Below are 28,000 nucleotides of genomic sequence, written 5' to 3'. Positions count from 1 at the left end.
TAAAACAACAGAAATAACATTGAGGCTAAGAGATGAATGATTAATTTATTTCGTTGTATTCTGTTAAGCCTCGTAAACAAGCTAGAATTTTGAAATTTCGAAATTAGTCTATTACGACATGAATTAAACCTGCGATAAACAGACGTCCTACTTTTTATTCAAGACACTAGCTTGATTCCTTTTATCTTTGGTCTTTTATTTTTATAAATAAATTATTATCCACTGAGAAGTTATTTGATCTGTGTAAACAGAAAATATGAAAAATTTGAAAAAGCCTCAGATACTTCACATTTGACTCTTATCAAAATCGTGGAAGCAGTACCATCCTTATGGAAAATTATGATTATAATACACTGTACTGTACATGGGCGGCCCCAGGAAGTCTCGGTTAAAAGGGTCCAAATACGACCTATTCCCAATTAACCACTAAGGAAAATGTCTCTCACTAATAATGCACATAATCGACATGACATTTATTTTGCGTACCAGATTGAAATTTATTTCGAAGGGAACAATGTTTCAAAGGAATAATTCCTGTGTCTGATGCACTGTGCAGATTGGACAAAATTTATTAAATGCATCATTTGTGACCGATCGAGTCTCGTCTTACGCTTTCCTCACATTCATCCGACTTGCGGTTTCAGCAGTAAAGAATTATCGCATTTCTTTATCAAATATAACATCCTCGATAACATTCCTGGTTCAATTAGAACTACGATGCTTTTTCTTTCTTTAGTATACAGCTATTTCAATTAACGTTGTCGGTTCAAAGCATGAAGCTAAAAGACAAGACCGAAAGTTTACGTGGGATTTTTATGAATAAATTCATCAAAATCAGTCAAGCCTGGAGAAAACAATAGGTTGTAATTAGCAGTACAATGACCTGCACGTGCAGGGATGATTTTGATGAAATTATTCATAAAAAATAATCCCAGAAAACACTGCGGTCTTGTCTTTTAGCTAAATTTTAATCCGACAACGTTAATTGAAATAGCTGTAAACACATGTCATTATTTGAAGGTAGAGCGAACAGTTTTCGAAAGGGAGTCCGGATCTTTGATAACCGTTTACTAAGTAAACATTCAGAACCCTGCGATACTTGAAATTAACAAGCCATTTACAGTCTTTTAAACGAGCTCCTATTCATCGTTGTCTTGCCATTATGATCCTCGGTCATGTAAGCCATTATCAATGATCCTCTGGTCTTTTTCTTCATTTATTACTGAGCTCCGCATTTAGCAGCTACAAAGCAAAAACAACAAAAAGATACAAGTTTAGTAACTAGTGACAGAGTTTGTTTTTGCTTTCTCTACCCTCTATGCTTTGTCATTCTATAAAGGATTTCGATATTTACCGGACCAACTTCAAAAACTGTTTGTATACATTTTCAGATGAGGACTTAATCGTTTTCTGATCAAGTCATCCACCACCAGGTGTTTTTATAACTGGCTACAAATCACTAAACGCCAGGAAATATCATATTGGCCATCAGTAAGGATGCATGAAAGGCTAAGTTATTTTGGAGTGAGAGTTTACTGGCTTTGCATCAAACATTTTCACACTGGAAAACAATCTTGAGTAACAAGTAATAAACAACAACAACAACCACAACAAAAGAACAAAGAAGAAAAACACAAATTCTCGCAAAACGCACTTGGTTGCTAGGAAAAACGTTTTTTTTTTCTTTTTTAAATATCGGGTTTCAAAATGTTGATTAAATCAGCACTAAAAAATCGAATGGAAGGATTATGGTGAATTTTCTAGTTCCAACAGTTCAGCATTTCAATATCAACTTACTTACATTCCAGGTCAACTAAACGGTCAACTATTCCTTTCCAACAAACTCGATTGTGACGTCATCACCAATGAGTACAAATGGAGCCCAATGCTTCACTTCACTACACCTGTCAGATTCTCTCATGCATTTCATGGCTTGGTTCAGAGCTGCACTGGCACTCTTTCCTTGCTCTAAGTGCTGGTAGAAGCTTCTCATGAACTCCATAGTGGCCTCGTCATTTATCGCCCACAATGATTCCAGAACAGACCGAGCACCGGCACCCAAAAATGCTCGTGCTATGCCAACCACACCCTCAGCCTTAATCTCCCCGCGGGCACTATGACAACAACTCAACACAACCAGTCTTGCTCGCATCCGAATATTCAGCACATCTTTCATCGTTAAAACGAAGTCTTCTTCCACAGGAGCCCGTGATACTGGTATAGGGTCTGGTGCTAAAGCAATTTCACCTGTTTCCATCCGCCCATGTGCTGCAATATGCACCAAACCAACCGAAGAGAGTCGTTTCAACACTTCATTCTTCGTTGCCTGTCTTTCAATGAGCGGTGCAGTGTGCAGTATTCTCCCAATCATCTGCACCTCTTCTTGTGCGAATGGCAGCTGCTGTAACTTCGTCCCCTCGAAAGTAACATCTTGCACCCAAGGATCACCCACGAGAAGCGCCCCAGTCTTAATGTGGTAATCTGCTGGACAATTTGCGATCAATTTCAAACTTGTCAACGATGGAATCACCCGCACTCTGAAAGATTCGCAAAGGTACCTTGAATCTGAGTCCAAGAATGCAGGGAAAGGAGCCAAACACAATGGACCCTCGGGAACAAATATAACTTCATTGTCAACCAATAAATCTTGAATAGGACTGATGATGGTCTCATATAATAACTTTAAAGCACCTTGCTGGAGATGTGAGAATTTATTTCGTCTCTTCTCAGGAGGGGATCTCTCATCTGTGAGGTATTTTTCTCTCGCAGTATTCAATGAACGATCTTCACATTTGAGAACAGCCCTTCCATCAATTTCCTGCCTTGCAGTTGACATTAAGGAGCTCAAGAAAGTGTCGACATCAACTTGACCATCGGGGATCTGTTTTCGTCTTAACTGAACATCCTTTCCTTTCTGGAAAACCCACAAAATTGCTTCTTGATGCTCAAGCGCTATGAAAACTGTACTGCAAGGAAGAAAACCTGAAATGTCAGCTACAGTTTCTATTTCTGTGCCTGATAATACTTGGGCGTCTTTGGCTACATACTTCAACTCCATGAGATCTTTCAGAGCCTGTGCACGTCCCTGCTCAGCAGATAACAGAGCCTCCATAATCTTGCCTTGCCATAACAACGAACGCCATAAACTTACGTATGCATCCTGGTGCAAATTCCGCAAGCTCACCTTCCAGTCATCCTTAAACACTAGATGATGTCTTACATCATTGAGCGTTGTTACACTTTGTTGAAAACAATCGGCAGCTTTAAATATAGCGCCAGTTGACTGAAAGACCTTACCAAGCTGATAAAATGATTGGCCAATTCCAACTTTGTCCATGACTTGTTTTGCGATTTCTATGGCACGTTCAAGGTAGGCTATGGCTTTTTTAAAATCGCCAAGACTGTGATAAGCGACGCCAAGATTAGCATACGCTATTCCTTTAGTCGAAATTTCTTCAAGTTCTTTTGCGATTTCTAGGCCACGTTCAAAGTACTCTATTGCCCTTTCGGAATCTCCAAGACTGCCATAAACAGTGCCTAGATTACAATACGCCTTTCCTTCACCTGAGATGTCTCCAACTTCTTTTGAGATTTTTAGGTAACGTTCATAGTACTTTATGGCTTTTTTGAAATCTTCAAGACTGCGATAAGCGTTGCCTAGACTACCATACGCCTTTCCTTTACCTGAGATGTCTCCAACTTCTTTTGCGATTTTTAGGTGACGTTCATGGTAGTCTATGGCTTTTTTGAAATCTCCAAGACTGTCATAAGCGATGCCTAGATTACAATACGCCTTTCCTTCACCTGAGATGTCTCCAACTTCTTTTGCGATTTTTAGGACACGTTCATGGTAGTCTATGGCTTTTTTGAAATCTCCAAGACTGCGATAAGCGTTGCCTAGATTACCATACGCCTTTCCTTCACCTGAGATGTCTCCAACTTCTTTTGCGATTTTTAGGTGACGTTCTTGGTAGTCTATGGCTTTTTTGAAATCTCCAAGACTGCGATAAGCGTTGCCTAGATTACAATACGCCTTTCCCTCACCTGAGATGTCTCCAACTTCTTTTGCGATTTTTAGGTGACGTTCATGGTAGTCTATGGCTTTTTTGAAATCTCCAAGACTGTCATAAGCGCAGCCTAGATTACCATACGCCTTTCCTTCACCTGAGATGTCTCCAACTTCTTTTGCGATTTTTAGGTTACGTTCATGGTAGTCTATGGCTTTTTTGAAATCTCCAAGACTGTCATAAGCGCAGCCTAGATTACCATACGCCTTTCCTTCATCTGAGATGTCTCCAACTTCCTTTGCGATTTTTAGGACACGTTCATGGTAGTCTATGGCTTTTTTGCAATCTCCAAGACTGTCATAAGCGCACCCTAGATTACAATACGCCTTTCCTTCACCTGAGATGTCTCCAACTTCTTTTGCGATTTTTAGGTGACGTTCATGGTAGTCTATGGCTTTTTTGAAATCTCCAAGATTGTGATAAGCGCAGCCTAGATTACAATACGCCTTTCCTTCACCTGAGATGTCTCCAACTTCTTTTGCGATTTTTAGGTGACGTTCATGGTAGTCTATGGCTTTTTTGAAATCTCCAAGACTGTCATAAGCGTTGCCTAGATTACCATACGCCTTTCCTTCACCTGAGATGTCTCCAACTTCTTTTGCGATTTTTAGGTGACGTTCATGGTAGTCTATGGCTTTTTTGAAATCTCCAAGATTGTCATAAGCGCAGCCTAGATTACAATACGCCTTTTCTTCACCTGAGATGTCTCCAACTTCTTTTGCGATTTTTAGGTGACGTTCATGGTAGTCTATGGCTTTTTTGAAATCTCCAAGATTGTCATAAGCGCAGCCTAGATTACAATACGCCTTTCCTTCACCTGAGATGTCTCCAACTTCTTTTGCGATTTTTAGGTGACGTTCATGGTAGTCTATGGCTTTTTTGAAATTTCGTTGTCTGTGAGAATTGTTTCCAAGATTATAATCCAGTTTCTCCTCTTGCAATTTTTCTCCTGTTTCCTTTGTAATTGTTACTTCACGTCCACGGTTTTGTATTGGTGTGTTGCTATTTCCGTGGGTATTTCTTAAACTGCCAGAAGTACTGCTTTTTCTACAGACGCTTTTGGGATCTTTGCCAGTTTTGACCACAAAGGTGCCATTGTCCTGTCAAACGGAAATAACCAATCATGGACCCTGTAACAGGCGGTAGGTTTATAAATAGCAACTGGAATAGTTTTTTGCTGATCTTTTGTCCTTAAGTAGTTGTTTAAATAAGCTGTCAAGTATTATAGCACGAAATGAAAGTGGACACTATTTGATTTTTAACGGCAAAGGAATGAAAACACATTTATAATCAATCTTAATCGAAATCGTCATCCGCATCAAAGCCTGCGAGCAAGCTCTATTTTAGGTCAGCCGCGGAAGGATAGCGCGAGCGGCGAGAGGATTGGGGCTATTCGTTTGCTCCCCCGCCCCTCAATCCTTTCGAGGCTGACCTAAAAGAGAGCTTGCTCGCAGGCTGTCAGCACCGGTGACCATTATGTACTTACAAACCGCTTATGTACAAATTAACATTTGTTCCTAGTCTTTCGTGATAAAAGATTATAACAGTTTTTAGAGAGAAGAAAAAGGACATATAGACAATGATTGTAAAACATATAGATAATGAGATTTGACATTTAAAAGTATGATCACGTTTTAACAAAAGATAACAAGCGGGTCTGTTTATTACTCCGTAAAAACTAAAATCTTACTTTAAGACGTTTTTTACACTTAATTCTGGTGCTGTGGTAAGACAGCGCGTAAATCTCATTTGAAGACGATTCATCCTAGGATAAGACGATTTTCTTCTTATTTATACGATGATGGCGTCTTAGATTAAGATGATTTTTTCTTAGATTCAAAGTGCTGTGGTAAGTCATATTTTCAGCTTAACTCAAGATTTGAACAATCTTATTCTAGATGCTTTAGAATCTCAACTGATTTAAGTTTCGAAGCAAGGTAACTGCAATGGTCACTACATTAAAAAACTGACAGAGAGCGTTTAATACCATTAAGCTTGAACATGATATATGGAGCAACGAAAACACAGCGAATTTCAATCCATAGTACTTTATTACACCAAATCTAATTTAAATGAGACAGCTTATCGAAATCAGCTTACCGTAAATTCACCGGAAAACAGAGGCCGGGCCGCGGCCAATAACTACTGTTTTGTTGGTCTTAAAGTCCTTTATATCATAGAGACCTCTAATAGCATGGAATGCAGATTGTCACTACACTCATTCCTCTGATCGGTGATGCAGTAGAATTGTTGGAGTCATCTTTGGTTTTCAATAAAAAGCGACAGTAATTTCTTCATTTCCATTGTCAATCTTCTGTCTCGCGCATGCCGTCAAATTCGTGTAAGTTACCACGTTTACCGGGGCTTTAGCCCGTATTTTATGTCCAGATGTCTTGTTATTTGAATATTGAAGTTGCTGTCTCGAAATTCTTGTAAATTCTCCACTTTACGCTGCTTGATCATGAGGAGTATATTAAATCAGCTTGTTCTAAACAAGGTGAGAGTTTGTGTTGGATCAAAGCTCCAGACTCCGTGTCTGCAGAGTTTGGATCAAAATCAACCAATCAGAAAAGAAGTCATGTTGTCCTATGAGGTCTGCATTTTCTAAATGGACCAATCAGGAAGGGCTTTCCAAAATTTGGATCTTTTTGTGTTGTAGCCTGCGTAGCAAGCGTTTCCGTGCTGTTTCCGAGCAAGGACCGCGCGAAAAATGGCGTTTTCTATTTCTTCCAAGTTAGCCTTTTTTTATTTATTTATTTTTTTTTACCGAGAACTAAAATGGTGAGAGTAGAGATCGGCGTATTAAATCGCCGATATCTGGCATGTCAGATATCGGCGATTAAATTCGCCAAGTGTGCCCGTTCCCGCGATTTTTTTACGCTCATCGCTGCGAATTGCCAGTTAAGTCAATCAGTCAGGTTGGGCGGTTTTATCACATGAACAAAGCCGCGATCGGCGAAAAAAAATCGCCAGGTGTGTCCGCATCAATCGGTGGCGAAAATCACTTGCGATTTTCGCTGGCGATCAAATTTGCTGCGAACGTCGTACAAAATGCCAGGTGTGTCGCCAGCTTAAGGCGTATTGCATCTTACGTAGGATGGCAGTATCTTATAGTCTGCTTCGGCGTCTTAAAATTTCCACAAGACCAAAAAACGGTTTAAAATAAGGACCCCATCGACTCAGATTAATATAATTAAGACTGGTCTTTCTTAAAGTAAGATGCCTCAATGTTGATTAAGATAAGCGCTTCTCAAATGAAGACGATTTAAAGACAATATTTAAGACGATCTTTTATCTTATATACTAACTGAGACTCCGATAGTCTTCAGTTAAGATCTCCTGTGTTAAAATAAGATGATCACCGTCTCAATTTAATGTGGTGGTGGTCTTGCATAAGACGGGAAACGTAAGGTAAAATCTTAGTTTAAGATTTTAGTTTTTACGGAGTAGTGTTGAATTGTCTTGAAGATGACAAAAAAAATTAACTATGCGGATTTGCCTTTTTTTTTTACCTTCTTCTAGTTCTCTTTCTAAATCTTCATTGACATGTTATGGCCATCATTTATAGAATCTCGATGTCATTCAATTGTGTCAGTTCTTTTTCGTAATTCGTGCCTTTTTTTAATTAGAACGGCTTGAAAATAATAATAAAATAAAATAATAATAATTGCTTTGTATATAGTGGAAATGCACTTAGCTACCCAAAGCTAGTTTACAGGCATTCCACTCAGAAATAACGAGAAACAAACAATACTCAAATCAAACAGAACATGTTAAAAATCCCAACTGGCAGGAGGCAAACCAGCTGGCTATCTACAAGCGTGGCCGAGGCGGGACTTAAACCCGGGACCTCCGGATTTCAAGTCCGGCGCCCTTACCACTAGGCCACGCCAACAATAGAAGCTCTTCTTGCAGATTTATACACGTCCGTGTGCTACAAGAAAACTTATTGTTAATCAGTGCAGCAAACCGTTTCAACAGCGAGGTGTTTCTAACCCTGGAAGAACTCGATACTGTCGTTCATGATTAAAATTCATCGGAAATATCTTTCAAAAATTTAGATATCAAAGCAACTCAAAACTGTAAACAAACAAGCGGTTAAAGTTGAGAAATATATTGGTTTCTGGTTTTGCAAAAGACTTGTTAAAAACTGAGGTCCCTAGAAATTAATCTTGATATCTCAGTTTTATTTTAATCCATAGACGTACTAGTAAATTCACATCCAAAACATGGTATGCTTACTTTTTCAACAGAAATTTATTCGCTAAAGAAATATTTATTTAGTGTGACCATAAACCTGAAAGAAGTTAACAAAGGATAAGGACTGAAAAAGCAGTAAAATAAAGCATAATACACCCTCATGCAAAAATGCTTTGGCTTTTCAGATTTATGGAAAGCAATCTGTCAAAGTAAGTTGTTTGAATAGATGCCGATACAAAGTTCTTGACGAGCTTTGTATTAAGTCTAGTAATCCTTTTAAATCCCAAGGAACTTACCAAAAATCAACCTTTGATGTTGGTGTTTAAAAAAGGTTTGAAGCTTTGATTTCTTTATGACGAACCCATGCAAGTACGTGTGGAAGTGTTAGTCAAAGTTTATGAGCCAATCACAAGCTAGCGTTTGGGGAGTCATAACCACTTTATGATGTTATCTCAATCGAAATCAAAAGACTCAATAGATTTCGATACTCTGCATGGGTGTTCACAACAGGTAAAGTCAAAATAAATTCTTTTTTTATTCAAACGTTAGTCGCCAGCTACGTACTTTGCGTAGTTTCGTTTCGACAGCGAGGTGTTTCTAACCCTGGAAGAACTCCATACCGTCGCTAACGATTAAAATTCATCGTAAATATCTGCCAAAAATTTAGTTTTCAAAGAAACTTAAAACTGTAAACAAACAAGCGGTTCAAGTTAAGATATATATTGGATTCTGGTGTTGCAAAAGACATGTCAAAAACTGAGGTCGTCCCTAGAAATTAATCTTGTTAGCTCAGTTTTATTTTAATCCATAGACGTACTAGTAAATTCACATCTAAAACATGGTAAAATGGAGCATGGTTGGAACACCTCCCTTAGGCTTCTTGTTCTGTTGCATATTTTAACCTCGTTTTATTGTCAATGGATAGAAGGGTGGTAGATCTCGATACCAAACATTCTATATATATACAGGGTCTTGCCTGAATGATATCGCAACTTACGAGAAACATCGGTTGCTTCGATATCCTTCAATACCACTCACGCTATCACTAAGAAGCGCCATGTATACTCAACGCCCAGTTTTAGCAACTACCTTTTCAATTATTTAATTTTTTAATGTTATCATGTGCAAAATCAATATAATAATTCTTCTTTGTCCGTAAGACGTTGATTTTTCATTCGAACGGAGTATGACTGATATTTGATCCACTTCCAAAACTGGTATTGACCCAGCCCTTTTTTTGTCCACTACAAGATAAGGTGGTCTTGTGATGATAGCATTTGACGTCATTGATTGTTATAGCAACCATAATTGCATGCGACATCTTGGTAGGCTGCGTAGTTGGCAGGATGTTAGGCGACAGGCGAAAATTGGGCGAAAATGCGGCAAAGTCGCAAGGGGAATGGGGTAAAGGAGATCTGTCAGGTGGTATTTTCGTGAAGCTTATGCCTCTCGTTGTCGCGGGTTACACCTATCTTGGCCTCTCCGCCGACTAAGAAAACTTTATATTCACGCGCGGACAATATTGCCAGCTACGTAGACTAACATCTTGGATTTTCGATCGTTAGAAAATCACTTCAAATGAATCGAAAACAATTACCAATAGACAAATGCCAGAAAAGTTTTGTGCTCTTTTAAACTAAGAATTGTGTTTAAAAAACCACAAAATTTTAGGCAATTTGCCTATTTCAAACTTGCTTCCATGACAACATCACCTGTTACACGAAAATATATTTACGAGACCAATGGTAAAAAGTGAACAGGTATTTAAAGTCTTGCCTCCTCCCCCTACCCCACACGGTATAAGAGATGCTAAACATAGTCCAAAAAGTGTTGAAATGGTTGGCATCTACCCTCCCCTCTCTTGTATTATACGCCCCTGGGTTAATCTCGAAAATGTTTGCTGGTTGTAATACCTAGATCTAAAGCCTTATTTTACAGGAGGTATTGTGACCCCAGGGCAAGGGTTTGCCCAGCAGCCAAGGCAACGTTTTCCCAGGTTTTCAAGTACATTATTCAGGTGGTGTTACCTTAGTAACCGAGACAACTCACTGCGCCGCACTTCTGCTAATCCGATGAATAAAACACGCGTCGCAAAATTGTTTTAGCTCCCAGACATTGGGTTTGTATTAAAATATAACGGCGTCTTTTCACCTTAAGATATCGGCGTATGTCTGGTAAAGGATTCACAAGAGCAAAGCAAATGGCCAGGTACCAGGGCAAATTTCGGATAACAGAATGTTACGATTTTTAATTTCAGTTGACAATTGATCATTGAGCCGCCAACAGGTCCAGCAGTTATCAATAGATTGCCAAGAATTGTCGTTGATGAAACCTAGACACTGATTAGTCACAGAATTGTTATAGGGTTTCCTTGTATGCAAAATGGAATAGTTGGTGTAATCCGAATTCAACGAAACAATCAACAAGGTGCGATGCCACATATTGGTAATGCTCTATAAGCGTTGCTAATTAAGTTGTTTTTCTCAACTAATAAACACAGAATAGATCTTCAAACTTACCGTTTGAGTTTCTGACTGATCCTTCGCTACCTTTTTCCCAGCCGCTTGCAGCTTGCTTTGTTCTCTCACACACTGGCGCCTTATTTCCAGCAACTTCTGGTTCTTCTTGTCAATCTTACATTGGTTAAGATCTCTAATAAGTCAAAAACAGAAGTCATCAAAGATTCCAAAACCCCTATGGGAAACACCAGAGACAACGCGTGGTCACTGAATTACAATAGGACGTAAAATGTTATGACAAAGGCATTCAAAACGTTCCATATGAAGCTCAGCGTACCAAGCTATGTTTTGACCTAAAACCTTTAGCCTTTTTCATTAACAAAACAAGAATTTCAAGAAAGTCAAACGGCTAACAGAAAAAATGATTCAAACGATTGTGTTGAAAGTGGGCAATGTGAGCAAGAAAACGGTCAACTTTTCAGAAACTTTTAAAGTTTTTAATGTCAGAATAGCATTCTCTTAGTCTGTGTTTAGATCCCTCTTGGAGTGCCACGCTTCAAAAAAAAGTTTCTTGTGGAAAATAGTTGCGTGCACAAAAAACGTCATCATAATCCAATTATTTCTCTTAAAATGAGTTCATTTTTGCAAATAGGTCAAGTTTTGGTTATTTCAAAGCTGTAAGACTGAGTAATATCTATTTCTCTTTTTATTTGTTAGTGTACAATGAAGGATACTGCTAATCCCTTATCACACCACGTGATGCCTTCCTCAAACTGATTCAGTTGAACACAGGCACTTGCTCCTAGTGAAAAATAAAATTTGATTAGTACTCTGGCAAATATTTCTCCTTCCTGATGATATGCATATCAATTACATAATTCACAATTGTTTCCACTCAACGGAGTTAGCAAATTAGTTGAACGGTACGTCAAAATGATAATATATTTTCGCTACTGCTCGTCTAATCTCTGTATAACAATCGATAAAGATTAAAATGATTGAACACTTTTTTAAAAGCTCGATACGCTACGCTCATCTTTTACTTCCTGGTAATTATTTAATTCTTCAGGGTTAAAAAACAAGTCACACGATTAAGAGTTAGAATGAGTAAAAGACTGGTTTTCAAAATACCGAAAGAAGTTACTATATTTTGACGGATGAATACTACCACTCTTTATCAGGTTACACAACAATAAGGATATCAAACAAATGCATTAACGTTGGAAAACAAGATATGGTAATTTTCTCGACATAATCGGTTACCGCAGCAACATTCCAAAATTTAAGGTGACTCTGAAGTTCTTTCATAGAATTTTCTTAAACTTTGGAAAAATGAGGGTCAGCAAGCTCGTTTTTCAGTTATAACCAATAACGATAAAATTAAAGGGTGTTTTAATAGGTTATGCTTTTGCTGTAATGTATGGTAACCTATTGTGTTGAGATATTGACCATATCTTGTTCACCAATGTTTGGCGTCTTTGGGATACCATTGTTGTTGTGATAAGCTAATAATGAATGGTTATATCCATCCGTCAAGTGACGAAAACTTGACAAGTGATGGAAATCAGTGCTGGCAACCTTTAAGAAAGCACACCTTAGCTGCAAGTTTTGAATTTTCATTTTAAATTAATTTTTCATCGTTCCCGACCCTTTGGTGACTCTTACCTCCTATAATCGCCTTGACATAAGACGGTTGTAAGTCAGTGGCAGCCTTTGCATCCCTCAGTGAATCATGGAAGTTACCTGCGTAAAAATCAATGAAAAGTTATCTACCGTGTTGACGAGGCTACCACTAACTTAACCACTCTTAATTTCTGTGGTAATACATTAACTTGACAAAATGATGAAAACCTCAAAACTTTTTTCTCACCCAGATTAAACTGAGCGGTTGCCCTGTTGTTGTACAGTTTGGCTTTCAGTTCTTGATCCTTGCAATCGACTTTTATTCCTTTTGTGTAAAGAAGAATGGCATTTCTGAAATCTTTCTTCCTGAATTCATCATTGCCGTCATTCTTGAAGAGCTCTGCTATTGCTAAATTAAAGAAAATAAAAGGCTTTCGTATGAATGAATTGTATGAAACATCATCCCTAGCTTCTCTAAACTTGGAACATCTTATTTTTCGAATAAAGTTTCAAAAATGATTTTATTAAAACCAATCCATGGGTTTTACCAGTAAAGCAGCTTAGCCAAGGCTATGATGATTTGTGGCCTACCTAGTATAACAGGAAAATCCTTACGTCGTACTGCATGTCATTAGAATTGCCTCAATTTCCCTACTAGGCCTTGGAGGGGGGGGGGAGGGTCCGTTCTACTTGCACTTCCAACGATCAAGAGCATTAAGGCTATGATAATAAAACCTGCATGGTATATCGTATATCGTGGGAAAACTATTTCCTTTGGTGTCCGTAAAATGGGGTGATGACGTCAAATAACAGCGGTCCAGTAACGTCACTAATTCTTTACAGCCTCCATCTTGGATTTCTCGCTTTCTCCAAAACTTGGAAAACCGTTTCAAATCGATTCAAGAATAATCCAAACCAATAAGAAAATGTTAAAATTGTATACAAAAGTAAACGTTACAACGATACCCTTTTGTGGGTGGAGAGAGACATCATAATAATAGGAGGGGGAATCACATGTTTAGACTGACCAGGTGCCGAGATCCATCTTGCTGCTTCCAAACCATAAATAATGATCACTCGGCCTAAGAACTAGTACGCCTAGGATCTATAACCCCTCAATAAAACTGTCAAAATCTCTTAGACCATAAGTGATCATTACTGTAAACTCCTCACCTCTTAAGTTGGCTTCATCATTATCCAGTGTTTTCTCAGTAGCAGCTGTGACGTCATATTCATTTGCATTGTCCTCTTTGACTGCGTCTTGTAGCTTGTTCTGTTCTGTCACAGACAAGCTCCTTAATTCCATTAACTTCTGGTTGTCGTTGTCAATCTTACCGTATGTCAAGATTTGTAAGACGTGAGTTGTAAAAGTTATCAATTGTTGCCAAAACCGTCAAACTAACGGCACAAGGTCAAATGGGTAAGCTGTCTTAATTTCTTGTCAATTTTTTGCTCTTCCCGAATTTAGAAAAATAACGGCATTGAAATTGTCATGAAGAATCAAAGAAATAATTTGTCCTAATCAGTGTTGATTTTGGACACAATAGCAGGAATAAGGGTTCATAATAAAGTTTGAATCTGATCAATATTTTTCGTCGTAGCTTCGGCAATAAAGGATACTGCTAATCCTTTTTCACACCACGCAATGGCCTCCTCATATTGACTCAGCCGAACACAGGCACTTGCCCCTAATAAAAGAGAATAATGTAAGTTAGACATATATTTTTTTATTGAAAACAGGGTAGATGGTATAATTAAATACTACTAGGCTTCTAAGGACACCGAGGGAAGGACGCCCTCGGTGTATTATCCCGGGTAAGCTTAGCTGCAAGAAGAAGTAACACAAATGTAACAGTTTACGTTGAAATACTAAAATGTTGTATCTGTCATCTATGTAATTAGTATTAAACTTTATAGATCAGTTATTAAAAGACAGTTTTTTAAGACTAGAAAACTGAAACCACTTATAAACAGATTTGGAGGCCCACTGATTGTCTTAAGCCGGCGCTTAAGTTAGACTCAGTTTAAATAACTGGCCCTTTGATGCTTTATTTAATCCGCCATAAATACAAAGTAACTTTCTACGAACGTAATACTAAGCAAAACATTTTGAACTTTATGAATTTTGAACTGCAAACAACCGTCGTCTTGATAAATGGAGTTTTATTCTCCAAAAATCTCACCTCTCACGATCGCTTTGATAAATAGTGGCTGGAAACCAGTGGCAAGTTTTGTATCTCTTAGTGAATCTTCATAATTTCCTGTAGAGGGATAGATGTAGAATTAAGATAAGTAAATGGAGAGTACATTAGATAATGGGGTTTCAAATTAAAGTACTCTTTAAATGTGCGATGTTAAAACACCTTAGTTACGCAAAACCTTATAATATATAAAAACATCTTACCTAAACAGAAATATGCGTCCGCCCTGTTGCTGTAAAGTTTGGCCTTCAGTTCTTCATCCTTACAGTTCACTTCAATTCCTTCCGTGTAGAAGTGTATGGCGTTGCTGAGATCTTCCTCTTTGTATCTCTCATTACCTTCATTATTGTAAACCTCTGCTATGGCTAAAAATCAAATTAAGTAATTTAAAAGGCTTGCATATTACTCGTATCCCCAAAAAATCTCATTACTTCACTTCGTGAGAGTTTGAACGGGATGGGGGATAAGTGGGCTTATAACCGAAGTTTATCAGCGGGGCTTGGAACTGGTGATACTGTCACACCCGGGCTGCGAAGAAGAGAAATGCGGGGAGGGGGTTATAATGGGAATCAAAATACAAGATGTGGTAAAACAAGATATACCGTACTGAAGAAATTCATCTCATCATATGTTTCTTCTCACCTCTCAAAGTGTTGTCATCAAAATTCAGTTTATCTTCACCAACTGGAGTGACGTCACTCTCATCTGTAACTTTGGTTGGACTCCTCGCCATGAATGCTGGGAATTCAGCCTAGGGATTGAATGTTTGTACGTTCATTAGTTTGTTAGCCATTGTTGCTGTTTTCAAAGACAAATCTAAAATGTTCGTTTAAAGGCCCATGTTCACCCAATTGGCATTGCGCGCCGAGCTGAATTTTGCGCAGTCGGAAAATCAGAAAATCACAGCGAGCACCAAATCGCGAAAGTAATCCACGTTCGTCAAGCTCATTTCCTGGAGTCTCACTATCTTTTGTGTCATTAAAATACCCTTTCCCTTCATTTCTGTGGATATTTTCAAGAAGAGTCTTCATGAGGAAAGGAAATCGGATGTTGAACAAGGCGTCCCGCCTCCTGTACTCTGTGGCGCCACTTTGAGGACAATTGTTCAATTCATAATCTTGTAAGAGTTTATTCTTCCATTTCAGAGTTTTGTTACCTTGAATTATTTTGAATTTTTTATTTAAAGACCCTGAGTGTTGGTCCGGCTGGGGTTTAAACCAATGACCTCCGGCACCGTAGTCCGATACTCAACCAACTGAGCCAACTGGTCATCACCTTGTTTCGGACCTCAAAAGGAAAACCACCTGTCATCCTCCAGGCTGCAATGCCACAGCTTTAATACTCTTAAGTTATGAAGGGGTATAGGAGGGGAAATCTGCCCAACCCCTAGCCCCAAAAGACCAAAAATCTCGGTCTTGAAAGAGTGAAAAAAGGGGCTCATATTCTTGTGTCCGTCTGGCTTATTTGAAAAGATTGGAATACAGTGGACAAAATTAATACCTACCTGAGAAGCCCAATGTATAATTTACATTATGCGATTTGCCAGGGTGTTCGGCTGCAAGAGAAAATGTTGAACGCCAAGTTCAGTACAAGACAGTTACGTTTAAAAGGGACAAAACATTCACACAACCTAAAGGACAAAACGACCGACACTCTGGGTTAAGTAAGTGGGTTTGTGAAGGGTGGGGTAGGGAATTTCTGTTCGCGGATAATTTTTAAAATGAACACTTCACATTCGCAACTCAGATAAAGAAGACAATTTTTGATGACGAAAGGCCTTATTTGACGTCCTAACTACCGGTCGGACGTTCCTCCTATGGCGCCAGAAGAAAAACGAACACAGAATCGTTTATCAAAGATCACCAAAGGAGGAACAGAACGGCTGGTTTCGGTCACGTAATTTGACAGTAATTAAAAACGTAAAGCAAAATCACGGTGTACGGGAAATTGGACATTTATGCTTTTTTTCCAGATACACTGAACATTCTAAAGGCAAATAATGAAGCTGTTTGAAATGAATTTTACCCGAGAAGGAACTTCTTTTCGGTGTATGATGATTTCACATATTTCACAGCCAACACCCTAAGTTTCGATTTTTCATGGCTGTTGGTAACTGGTTAGGCGTATAACTGCACAACTCAAGAAGGAGAACGAAAGCCTAATTCAACGCTACTGTAGGTGTCTTATGTTATTCAGGCGAAATCGAATCCAGCAGACGCTCTTGTCACTCTTTTATGAACCCTATTGACCTCACTTGCGCAACTATTCTGTAATGCTTCTTGTTAACAAGTTTGAGTGGCGTCCCAGTCGTTTTGTAAAATTTCTACCTCGATAATCTCGCACGGAAATCTTATTAACCAGCCACCCATATTAGTTTCTACTCATTTCATTCATAGCGCAAGTCGCATGTTAGTCAACAGGCAAAAGGTTCAAAGGCAGAGAGACAAGCTAGAGAATTAATAGTATCAGAACTTATAGTGGGAGGTAAGAACTTAACTTGTTCCAAAATCCTTTCTTGGTGTCAGTAATTAAAACAAAACAAAACTCATGTATGCGGGAGAAACACTCAAATTGATCTGGGTGGAAATATGTTAAGCGTCAAACAAAATTCGAGTTGCTTAATCATTCTCTCCTGGCCTCCTTTTAAAACTGATTGTTGTTGTTGTTGTTGTTGTTGTTGTTCTAATAGGCAGTAGTTAGGAGTTTAATAACTATCATTGATTTGCATAAGTTTCTCTCAGTTCAGTGAAAAAGCGAGAGTCAATTTATAGAAATTTGTTTGGCCAAACAGAGGCGGAAAGCACTGTTTTTACGGATTGTATCTCTTGTATCAGTCGCCAATTCACGATCGAAACAAACACGGAATTACTATATTTTCATCCCATGAGACCGAAATCCAACATTAAAAAGTGAAACTTCAAATCACAGAACATTTTTGTCCCAAGAAACTGAATTATTTATCACATTTTTCGACGTCATTTAAGTAAAAAACAACAACAAAACCAAAACAAAAACATTAATTTTAGAACAAGTCATGCAGGACAGTAATGGAAACTTAATTTAGCTCTGACCCAGGTTTAATGTTGCAAAATGAAAGGAAGAAATATATAGAGGATATTACCCGGCGTCGCGAATATATGAATTTTATTTTCGAGTAGTAAAAACAATAGTTTACGATCGAGCGTAGCCACCATGTAATTTTCTTTTTATTATATAGCCAAATCTATCACTCGCAATTTTTCGCGTTGGCATAAACAACCGTGAAAAGCGGCAAATAACGACCTCAATATCCTCACTAGTGAGAATATGGAAAATACGCCAGTCGGGTCCCGAATGTACCTTTGGTCCCGCCTTTGGTCCCGAATGTAGTTTCGTATGAGTTTTACGAATGGTACATTTTCCAGTAAAACACTCGTGTCTATATGATAAATGCTAATGAGTCCATGATATCCGAACTTACGGTAGAAGGAAAGGACTTATCATATTCGGAAATCCGTTCTTGGTGCAATCAAAACAAATCCAAACTCATGTGAACGAGCACGTCATTTAACACGAACTACAAAATTCAAAGACAGATTGCAAATGAAGCTCCTTTGCTTATCCTCACGGCTAAGTCTCACTGCAAAAGCATAACAAAAAAATCAAGCTATTTGGACATTTTGGAAATATTGGTGAAGTAACAATAAGCAATAAGTTTCATTTATTTGTATATGAGTTTCTCTCAATTCAATTCAAAGCGCATAAATTTGCTTTTAGTCAAACAAACGACATCAATTATTCTATTTTGGGACTATACTTCCTTGATCAGTTTTTAACCCACAGAAAAAATTCCACAAATTTATTATTGCGTTTATAATTATTTTAAGAAAAAATAAGTTGCACGATTTGGTAAGATTTCCTTGCTCTATACAAGAAACAAAAACATCGAAATTCTCAAGCCGTTTTGTTGTTGTTCTTTTTCTCCGAACCGTCAAATTACATAAACCATAAACAATCTTCTTTTATAATAGTCCTTCCCGAACTCTTGAAATATCCTGCACAAATATCCTGCATACTGCTAGGATTTGAATGTCAAACGTGTGGTACATGAAATAAATGTGATGGTATATTTAACTCTCTTCACCGTGGGTTATCACCTTGACGTGGTGGTGAAGCTTGTGAGGCTCAGTGACCTTTAGAGCTATGCCGGCTGGGACCTTGGTCCCTGGCAGGTTCAACCTTGCCGGATTGGTCAAGAGGTAGAGCCCAGACAGAGCATAACCCACCGTTCCTACCGGTAGTAGGTTGAGCTTGGGGCCAATCACCCCTTCTTGTAAAAAGTAACAGATTACGGAAACCTTAAATTCTCGAATCAATGAGTGTTATCTCGGGAGTAGTACAACGACTTGCCAAACTCCAGAAGATGAATATGGATGGACGGAAGCAAGTAACTGTGCCAGAAACCGTGGCACTTGGAGAGAAAGAATGCAAGGCCCCATTTCCCTTAAACGGAAAACGACCAAATGATGATGATGATATTTAACTCTATTGTTATATTGTAACAAGAGTCTGAGGACAGAGATGGAATCTAGGGCGTTGGCTGTGGAATTAACGATTTAGTTTCTAACAGGCTTAATCGGGTACGAACGAAATCATAGAGGCATGCCATTGGAAGCCTGATATCAGAAATTATACCGTGGAAAAAACAAGTTGACGTATCAAGAAATCCAAGATCAACATTCAATATGGACCACAAAATTAAAATTCGTATTCTATTTCTTGTTTATTCAAAGGTGAAAAGTTCCAACTCAGTTCGAAAGTTTGAATTATTTGAAAACTCTGTCCTCTAAAAAACTGAGAGTTGCTTTAGCATTCTACTTGGTAGGTAGTTTCGTTTAATTCAGGGAAGTTAAGTCACTCATTTGCATGTCAACTTCTCACTATTTAACTAAAAAACATGAAAGTTTTGTTTTAATAGACCACAGAGCAGTAAAATTTTTCTTGGATTATACTTCTTTAAACAGTTTCTAACCCAAGAAAAAGAGTCCATGAAGTTGCTATTGTTTTCAGTTTCAGATAAATTACAAAATTCGCACAGTCTGGAGGGATTTTCATCTTTGCTCCGAAAACAAAACAAAACGATCGATTTATTGCCAAACTGCACTGTTCGTCTTCCTTCTTTAAACTGTTAAACTACACAAGCTATACGGTCTACATACAAAGCACGCCAGTTTTAGTTGTGCTTACCTCAAACTTTAAGTGTCTTGACAATGTTTTGCGGATCAGGAATCAGGAGCCATTTGATTCGACAAATCTCACTTCAAAAATGAGGAAATATATTTTCATTTAAAGAAACCGAAATCAGTTGATCACGTTTTACGATCTGTCATCCGTGAAAAAGACATTCTAACAAACGTCACGAGGACACATATTGAAAGTTAGGAAATTGGTTGGCTAAATATCTGGATGATTTCTACCCAAGCTATAAAATGCTCTGCTACAAGTTAGTTTGAAGAAACCTGAAAAGCCGAAAAGCTTCGTGTACTTGCCCAGAAATTTCAACCGTAGATAACTGAAGCGCGCAAAATCCTCAGCGCTTTTAATGACAATTGTCTGCCTTAAAGTGCCCATAACGGAATTTTTTTTATTTTCTCATCTGAATCTAAACATCACCCTAAGAACTTCAGTGAAAAAATTATTCGATTTGCATAAAACGCAATTTTTTTATGAATTTTATAAGACGTTCAAATTTGCCGCCATTTTGGCCCACCATTCGCATTAGTCTCCTCTCGGTTTAGCAAGAGCTGTGACGTACATTCGGGAACACGTGACTTCAGCCTTTCTCTGGATCTCACTGAAAACAAGTCGCGGTATTTCTGCACGTTTCTCGAAAATGCCGGAAAGATGTGTTGCAGCGAGATGTGGAAACATCAAAGACGAAGCGAATGGGATAAGCATGCACAGGATTCCTTTCTTTGGCACCACATGCCCGCAAAGACTGAGGAGGCGAAAGAAATGGATCGATTTTATGCTGGAGCGGAGGAAGATGTTGACGCGCGCCTGGAAAGACCTCGTCCTTGCGCTCGATGCACTTCAATGACGAGGATTTCACAAGGCTGATGAATTCAGGTTTAAACTTAAAACGTGAACTGAAGTAGGATGGCATCGGCGTTTGTGTTTATCCATAGTTAATAAAAGGCAATGGTTATGAAGCTTGACAAACTCCTTTGTTATATGTTTTTGTTAGCGATTTTGGCCTTGACCGTGTACAAACTACAATAGATTTTGAAATGTGTTGGAACAACTGACCAATAGAAACGTTCCTGCTAACATATTCAACTGTGGTGTGAACGTTAAAACAAAGGATTGTGCACGGTCGCGGCCCTTCCAACATAAACTGCAGCACCATTGTTTTCATGGCAAAGTTTCATAACCAGTCCCTCAATTAACTATGGTTTATCCTTCAAAACATGCTAAGCGAAAGGAAGACGAAGACAAAGAGCCACCTTCGAAGAGGAGCAGGGAAAAGCGAATGGTAAGCCGCTTTCGATACTGAATATTCACACCCGCTTGTGACATTCTAAGCGTTGTGACCTTCTGAGGCTTATAGTTTGACCTCACTGTTAACTCAGTCGCAAGTTTTATAAAATATGGCGCCGCTAATTGTTTTGGTATATATTCTCATAGATCGTTAGATCCGCGAAGTTTCGTTGAGACCAAGCTCTCAAAAAATACTAGCACAAATGCTATCACTGATGTAAATAGATCGATGCGAGAACAGTCGCCCTCGGCGAACACAGAAAACATTGTAAACCACGATGTAGATAAGGTAGATAAACTGCAGCAAGAATTCAACGAGCTCAAACAAATATTGTACACACATGTGTTGTAGAATTCTGCAAACAATAAAAATGTTGAAAAGTATCACAGCGTTATCTCTGAAAACCTAACCACCACAACGGGGGTTCAAAATAGAAAAAAGGGCACAAAACAAATAACAAGCGCAAAGAGCGCAGAAAAAAATTGACTACAAAACGGATTGAGACACAAGGAGAAAAGCACGAGAAAATATAATTCAAAAAGAATTTTTCAAACCAACAACTTAGCGACAGCCTGTTAGCGTTTAATATTTCTAAAGGGCTCAAATTTGTCCCGACACCGGTGACAGACGCGAATATATATTTACATCAGACGCCAACTCTTGTTAGAATTCGAACATTTCGCAAGACGTATGCGCCTAAAAGATACAATGGATTTCGTAAACGTTATAGGAAAGACCAAGGTCTCTCAAGATGCTATATAGATATCAATGGATGCAACAAGCTTGTACACAAATATACCACAGGAAGAGGGAATTACAACAGTATGCAAAGCACACGAGGCATTCCACAGCAATAAACCTCCTATACTGTCACACTACCTCAAAGAAATACTTAAACTTATTCTTCAGGAAAATTCATTCCAATTTGTTAGAAACTGTTATCTTCAGACCCATGGAACTGCAATGGGTACAAAAATGGCCGTTGCGTTTGCAAACATATGGCCGATATTGAAACAAAAGTGATAAGTCAAATCAAAACAAAACCAATAGAATGGAAACGTTTTATTGATGACATTTTCTCACTGTGGGACAGTGACAAAAAGGAAATTAACCTGTTCATTGAACAAGCTAACAACTTCCATCCTACAATTAAATTTTTGGCCGAAATTTCAGAGAACGAGACAAGCTATTATTATCACAGTTCAACGCGTGTCCTTCCTGTAGTTCCGCGAGAACAATGTCGCTAGTCAGCGCTTCCCAATTGCCTTCGTGTTCCTTGCAGCAGTAGCACTCGCTGATATTTGCTAGCAGATCACGGCTACAGTTACCACAAGTACACCTACATGGAAAATAATTCGTTCGAATGTATGTGAGTACTTGGCCAGAGTTTTGACAGATGATAATGAAGATCGCGTACTCAAAATGCAAGGTGAGAACTTTACCATCCACTAACACGCACTCTATTCTCCAAGCGTTTGGTTAAATCTTCCTCGAGTCGTCGCTTCTCCTCTTGTTCCTTGCGATATCTTTTTAGCCATTCTTCGTCTGCTATCGGCTCGTCCGCGTACGGTTCGAGTGTATCATCATGTTCACACGTATTACTTGTTTCGTGGACGCCATCTATCGCCTCGACTTCGACGCTTTCAAATTCGTCCTCGCTGCTTTCTTCAGCGGTTTGCTCACTTTCCGTGTCAGATAAGTTTTCTGCCATGGGATATACTCATTTGGAGCTTATTTTTTCTTTCCTACCGGCGAATCTGACGATTTTCTTTCTGCCGCGAATGTACTTTACTGAAGGTCAAGTGAGTGCATAGACTCGAGAGTTCCTGAATGTACGTCACGGACCATGTCACGTGGCCTTATTGTGAGCCCGTCGGCATTCTCATCAGCGGGGCGGGTGGACCGCAATAAAATAGGATTTTAACGATTTGTAAAATTCATAAAAAGTTCGCGTTTCATGCAAATCGAAAAATTTTTTCGCGGAAGTTCTTTGCGTGATGTAAAGATTCAGATGAGAAAATAAAAAAATTCCGTTATGGGCACTTTAATTCTTATTCAAATTGTTAATTCTTCTTCAAAATTTCTAATCCAGAGTCCATGAACTTACTAGTCTTAATCTAAATCTTAATTTATAAATAGTTGGCAAACACGCAAATTGCATTCAGTTTCGGGTAAAATGATATTTGCGCAGAATTAGATAAGACTTCCATCAAGTTTTAGAGCTTGTACTTAATTCGCATTTTTCACTTTATAACGGTCCAACATCAAAATCGGGGACTTTCCCTGAATAAGTTTCATCTGCCCCGTACAAGAAACTGAAACCATTCAATCATGTTTTACGGTCTCATGCGTCAGAATTATTTATTTTGTGGTTGAATAATTTTAAAAGTTTTTTCTCGAGCACAGATGAAGATCCGGAGAAAGTAGCACGAATAGAAACTGTTTAATTAACAGACTCCACCGTCCTTATTATACTGATCAGCACTCGACAACAGTTGATGAAAAATAAATTTCTCTTGACAATATTCTCCGCTCGCGCAAATTCCCTTTATATCGATATATCCTACCAATTGTTACTGTTACAATTGTAAGAGGAATTAAAATTCTATTTATTCAATTTATAAAGTACTCTCCACGACTGAATCAATCTATCTGTCCGTAATCAGCCAGACACGAGAAACACAGAAACTAAGAGATCCGCACACTGCAAAACCAAACCGCTCAGAGTTTGTCTAAACTTTTCAATTACATAAGATATACAGTCCACATACAAAATATAGTTTTATAGTTATTCTTATCTCAAAATATTGGTGGCTTGACACTGTATGCTGGACTGATAAATTTGAAAAGTGAATTTGAAAAACTCGGGACGGTATTTGTGGTCAATGGTATCTTAATTCTAAAAAACCGAAATCGGTTTGTCACATGTAACGACGTCATGGCTCTAAAATTAATTGTAACAAGCGTCACGAGGGGCAGCGATGGAAACTTAGGGCGTTGGCTGAGTAAATATCCCCTGTTATCAGTGAATTACTGCCCAACCCAAAACTAAAGCATGGGTTCGCAATACGTGCAGAACGGATGGCGTTCTGACAACGGTCACTTGACTAGTGTCTTGTGGTATCAAAAAATAAGCAATTGATAAAATAATTATATCGATATTTTTTGTATTCAGTATTGTCTATTTCTGAGCTGATTTTCCAGAAGGTGGCTACAGAAATTAAAGCTTTTGTTAACTTTTCTTAAGATATTTCTTTCTTTTTTTTTTACGTTTCCTATTGAATATCTCATCAGTAAGTAAATAGATTACAAGGGTCATTAGAAGACGTTCGTTAAACAAAAATCTTTTTCTCCCACCCCCCTGGTTAATGTCCCCGAAATTAAAGCGATTTAGAATCACGTTTGTAAACGCTAAAAGTGATATTCGCATTTATGTTTTCTTGAATGGGTACATGGCAAAATAACCGTGGTCTTTGATGCTAACTACTAGGAAATTTAAAATAGCGATCGTCAACTGTGGGATAAAACATGGTCACGTTATCAAAGTTGTGTCGTAATCGTAATTCTAAAGGCCCGATTACATCGCGAATTTCAGCGCGGGCTAAAACTTTGTACCGGTCGTTTGCAAATAAAATTTAGTAATGGATGGGGAAAAATAAAATCAAAATGGAGCGTCTTAATTAAAATAGCCTGCAGAACAGGCATTTTTGTTTTTCGGGTATTTTTTTTAGGCGTGCCCGCTGCTCCAAGCCAATGAAAGCAAGAAAATAACGTAGCTATCTAATCAGAACTGAAAACCCTTCAACTGTTCGCACTGTTTTCTTGCTTGTTTGGTTTAATTTGTTTGACTGGAGGCGCTGCCATCTACAAAGAAATTCAGGTTTTGAGTCACAAAATGGCTGCAAAAAACTTAACGAAGAAGAAAATTCTCAGTTGTCTCAGCTTGATGAAGAGGACTTACAGAATCTCGTGGGTGATGGTGGAAATAATGCCTGTAGTAGCTCAGTCCATCGCCGGCGACGAGGAGAATGTAAATTTGTCTTTCGTCGAGCGAAACCCGTTCTGTTTAGCAATTGCACGATTAATTTTGCTCTTGTAAGTGACTATTTCTTCGCTATTTACAAAATTCTGTCATTTTACTTTTGAAAAATTAGAAGAAACGATTTTTTTGACAAATTTTGCTGTGTTCTGCTAAAGGAGTTTAAGCTTATGCGACAATGAAAGCTATTGTACAATAAAATAAACCCCGACGCGACACCGGCAGCGTTCAAGATATCGCTCACTTTACTGTCTTTGATTCCTTTTTTGAATGCGCTCGGAAATTATTATAACAGTAATAGAGTTGATGTTCTGCGGCTCGGGCTAAAATGAGCCTTAGTCGCGCCAAAAACATATTTACGCCCGCGAACATTAACTCTATTGAGAATAATGCATGATCCTAGAAAGTGAAACAGGCATACTCGGAAAAAAGAAATCCGAGTGCTCGTATCAGGAGTCGAACCTAAGACCAGAGTGTTTTCACAGGACGTCACAGCGGCCATGTTGGTGTCCCAAAACAAAGAAATGGCGGCCATGTTGTTGTCCCAAACTAAACCTCTGGGAATTGAACTCTATTTTTATGCAAATACTTTCTTTTGTTTCAGTAAACCAATATGGCCGGTAGTCACGTGAAAGAAAACGCTCTATTACTAGTTCGTATGCTCTACCACTGTGCTACAGGTGACTCGTGGGAGCTAAGGCCATTAAACTAGGTTCATGGGACAAATATCCTACGTACTGGTAGGATTAGAATGTCGAACGTGTGGTATATGAAATAAATGTGATGGTATATTTAACTCTATTGTTATATTGTCACAAAAATCAGAGGAAAGAGATGGAATCTAGGGCGTTGGCTGTGGAATTAACGATTTAGTTTCTAACAGGCTTAATCAGGTACGAACGAAGTCATAGAGCCATGCCATTGGAACCCTGATATCAAAAATTATACTGTGGAAAAAACAAGTTGACGTATCAAGGAATCATTTCCGGCGTAACAAAAACAAAATCCTAGATCAACGTTAAATATGGACCACAAAATTAAAATTCGTATTCTATTTCTGGTTTATTCAAAGGCGAAAAGTTCCAACTCAGTTCAAAAGTTTGCGTTATTTGAAAATTCTGTCTTCTAAAAAACTGAGTGTTGCTGTAGCATTCTACTTGGTAGGTTGTTTCGTTTAATTCAGGGAAGTTGTCATTCATTTGCATGTCAGCTTTTCACCATTTAACTAAAAAACATATAAGTTTCCTTTTAGTAAACCACAGAGCAGTAAAATTTTTCTTGGATTATACCTCTTTAAGCAGTTTCTAACCCAAGAAACAAGAGTCCATGAAGTTGCTATTGTATCCAGTTTCAGATAAATTACAAAATTTGCACAGTCTGGAGGGAGTTTCATCTTTGCTCCGAAAACAAAACAAAACGATCGATACACTGATTGTCAAACTGCATTGTTCGTCCTCCTCCTTAAAACTGTTAAACTACATAAGCTATACGGTCTACATACAAAGCTCGCCAGTTTTAGTTGTGCTTACCTCGAACTTTAAGTGTCTTGGCAATGTGTTGCGGATCAGGAATCAGGAGTCGTGTGATTCGGCGAATCTCACTTCAAAAATGAGGAAATATATTTTCATTTAAAGAAACCGAAATCAGTTGATCACGTTTTACGATCTGTCATCCGTGAAAAAAGCATTGTAACAAACGTCACGAGGACACAAATTGAAAGGAAATTGGTTGGCTAAATATCTGACTGAGTTCTACCCAAGCTATAAAATGTTCTGCTGCAAGTTAGTTTGAACTAACCTGAAAAGCTGAAAAGCTTCGTGTACTTGCCCAGAAATCTCAACCGTAGATAACTTAGGCGCACAAATTCCTTTGCGCTTTTAACGACAATTTTCTGCCTTAATTCTTATTCAAATTGTAAATTCTTCTTCAGAATTTTAATCCAGGAAACAAGGGTCCATGAACTCACTAGTATTAATCTAAATCTAAATTTATAAATAGATCGCAAACACGCGAATTGCATTCAGTTTCGGGTAAAATAATATTTGCGCGGAATTAGATAAGACTTCCATCTTCGGTGCAAAACTCTCAAACAGAAATGTAGTGTTTTGACTTTGTTGTCATGCATCACAAGTTTTAGAGCTTGTTCTTATTTCGCCATCTCTAGCTTTATAACGGTCCAACATCAAAATCGGGGACTTTCCCTGAACAAGTGTTATCTTCCCCGAACAAGAAACTGAAACCAGTCAATCATGTTTTACGGTCTCATGCGTCAGAATTATTTATTTTGAGGTTGAATAATTTTAAAAGTTCTTTCTCGAGCACAGATGAAGATCCGGGAAGGTAGCACGAATAGGAACTTCTTAGTTAACCGACTCAACCGTCCTCATTATACTGATCAGTACTCAAAACATTTGATGAATAATATAATTTCTCTTGACAATATTCTCCGCTCGTGCAAATTTTCTTTGTATCGATACGTTCTAACAATTGTTACTGTTACGAGGAATTAAAATTCTTTTTAATCAATTTATAAAGCACTGTCCCCGATTGAATCAATCTACGTTATCTCACTTTTTTCCGTAACCAGTCAGACACAAGAGAAACACAGAAACTAAAAGATCCGTACAATGCAAAACCCTACCGCTCAGAGTTTGTCTAGCTGTGTTGGTACTGTTCTTCTTCTCTAAACATTTCAATTACATAATATAAAGAGTCCACATACAATATAAAGTTTTATAGTTATTTTTACCTCAAAACATTAGTGTCTTGGCACTGTATGGTGGACTGATAAATTTGAAAAGTGACTTTGAAGAACTCGGGACGGTATTAGTGGTCATTCGTATTTTCATTCTAAAAACCCGAAATCGGTTTGTCACATGTTACGACGTCAT

At 38.3% G+C, this 28,000-nt stretch overlaps 1 protein-coding gene and 1 long non-coding RNA gene across 5 annotated transcripts in view; both read right to left on the bottom strand.

Moving 5' to 3' along the window:
• LOC146472221 (uncharacterized) overlaps positions 1–28,000 on the bottom strand; it is a 160,568-nt gene that overhangs the window by 111,899 nt on the left and 20,669 nt on the right. The gene's annotated exons all lie outside the window — the stretch shown is intronic.
• Positions 27–27,933, bottom strand: LOC146472225 (uncharacterized). Of its 4 annotated transcripts, XR_014866592.1 has the most exons (14): positions 19,777–19,950; positions 16,055–16,105; positions 15,193–15,301; positions 14,754–14,915; positions 14,533–14,610; positions 13,970–14,037; positions 13,523–13,679; positions 12,597–12,758; positions 12,392–12,469; positions 11,461–11,528; positions 10,787–10,900; positions 1,802–5,167; positions 1,003–1,242; positions 27–743 (listed from the first exon to the last, which is right to left on the bottom strand). XR_014866592.1 is itself a non-coding variant. In XM_085119601.1 (13 exons), the coding sequence occupies exons 3-12, from the start codon at positions 15,281–15,283 to the stop codon at positions 1,826–1,828; spliced, it is 4,320 nt and encodes a 1,439-aa protein (XP_084975727.1). In that variant the 5' UTR covers positions 15,284–15,301; positions 16,055–16,105; positions 27,859–27,933; the 3' UTR covers positions 27–1,242; positions 1,802–1,825. The 4 variants fall into 4 exon arrangements, 3 of the variants coding, with proteins under 3 accessions (XP_084975727.1, XP_084975726.1, XP_084975725.1); XM_085119601.1 differs by lacking the exon at positions 19,777–19,950 and adding an exon at positions 27,859–27,933 and having other exon boundaries at positions 27–1,242; XM_085119600.1 differs by having other exon boundaries at positions 27–1,242; positions 1,798–5,167; positions 19,777–19,951.

The sequence above is a fragment of the Pavona decussata genome, unplaced genomic scaffold, assembly GCF_977016875.1.
Source record: "Pavona decussata unplaced genomic scaffold, jaPavDecu1.1 SCAFFOLD_100, whole genome shotgun sequence".
NCBI lineage: Eukaryota > Metazoa > Cnidaria > Anthozoa > Scleractinia > Agariciidae > Pavona > Pavona decussata.
This window is presented reverse-complemented; position numbering and strand designations above follow the sequence as displayed.

What these genes read in the sequence shown, in the direction of transcription:
- LOC146472225 (XM_085119601.1), bottom strand. Translation starts at nt 15,283, where the DNA reads ATGGCGAGGAGTCCAACCAAAGTTACAGATGAGAGTGACGTCACTCCA. An exon ending in AACCGCTCAGTTTAATCTGG is followed by an intron (nt 12,470 to 12,596) that starts GTGAGAAAAAAG and finishes ATTTTTACGCAG; the next exon opens with GTAACTTCCATGATTCACTG. An exon ending in TGTCAAGGCGATTATAGGAG is followed by an intron (nt 11,529 to 12,391) that starts GTAAGAGTCACC and finishes ATTTTTCACTAG; the next exon opens with GAGCAAGTGCCTGTGTTCAA.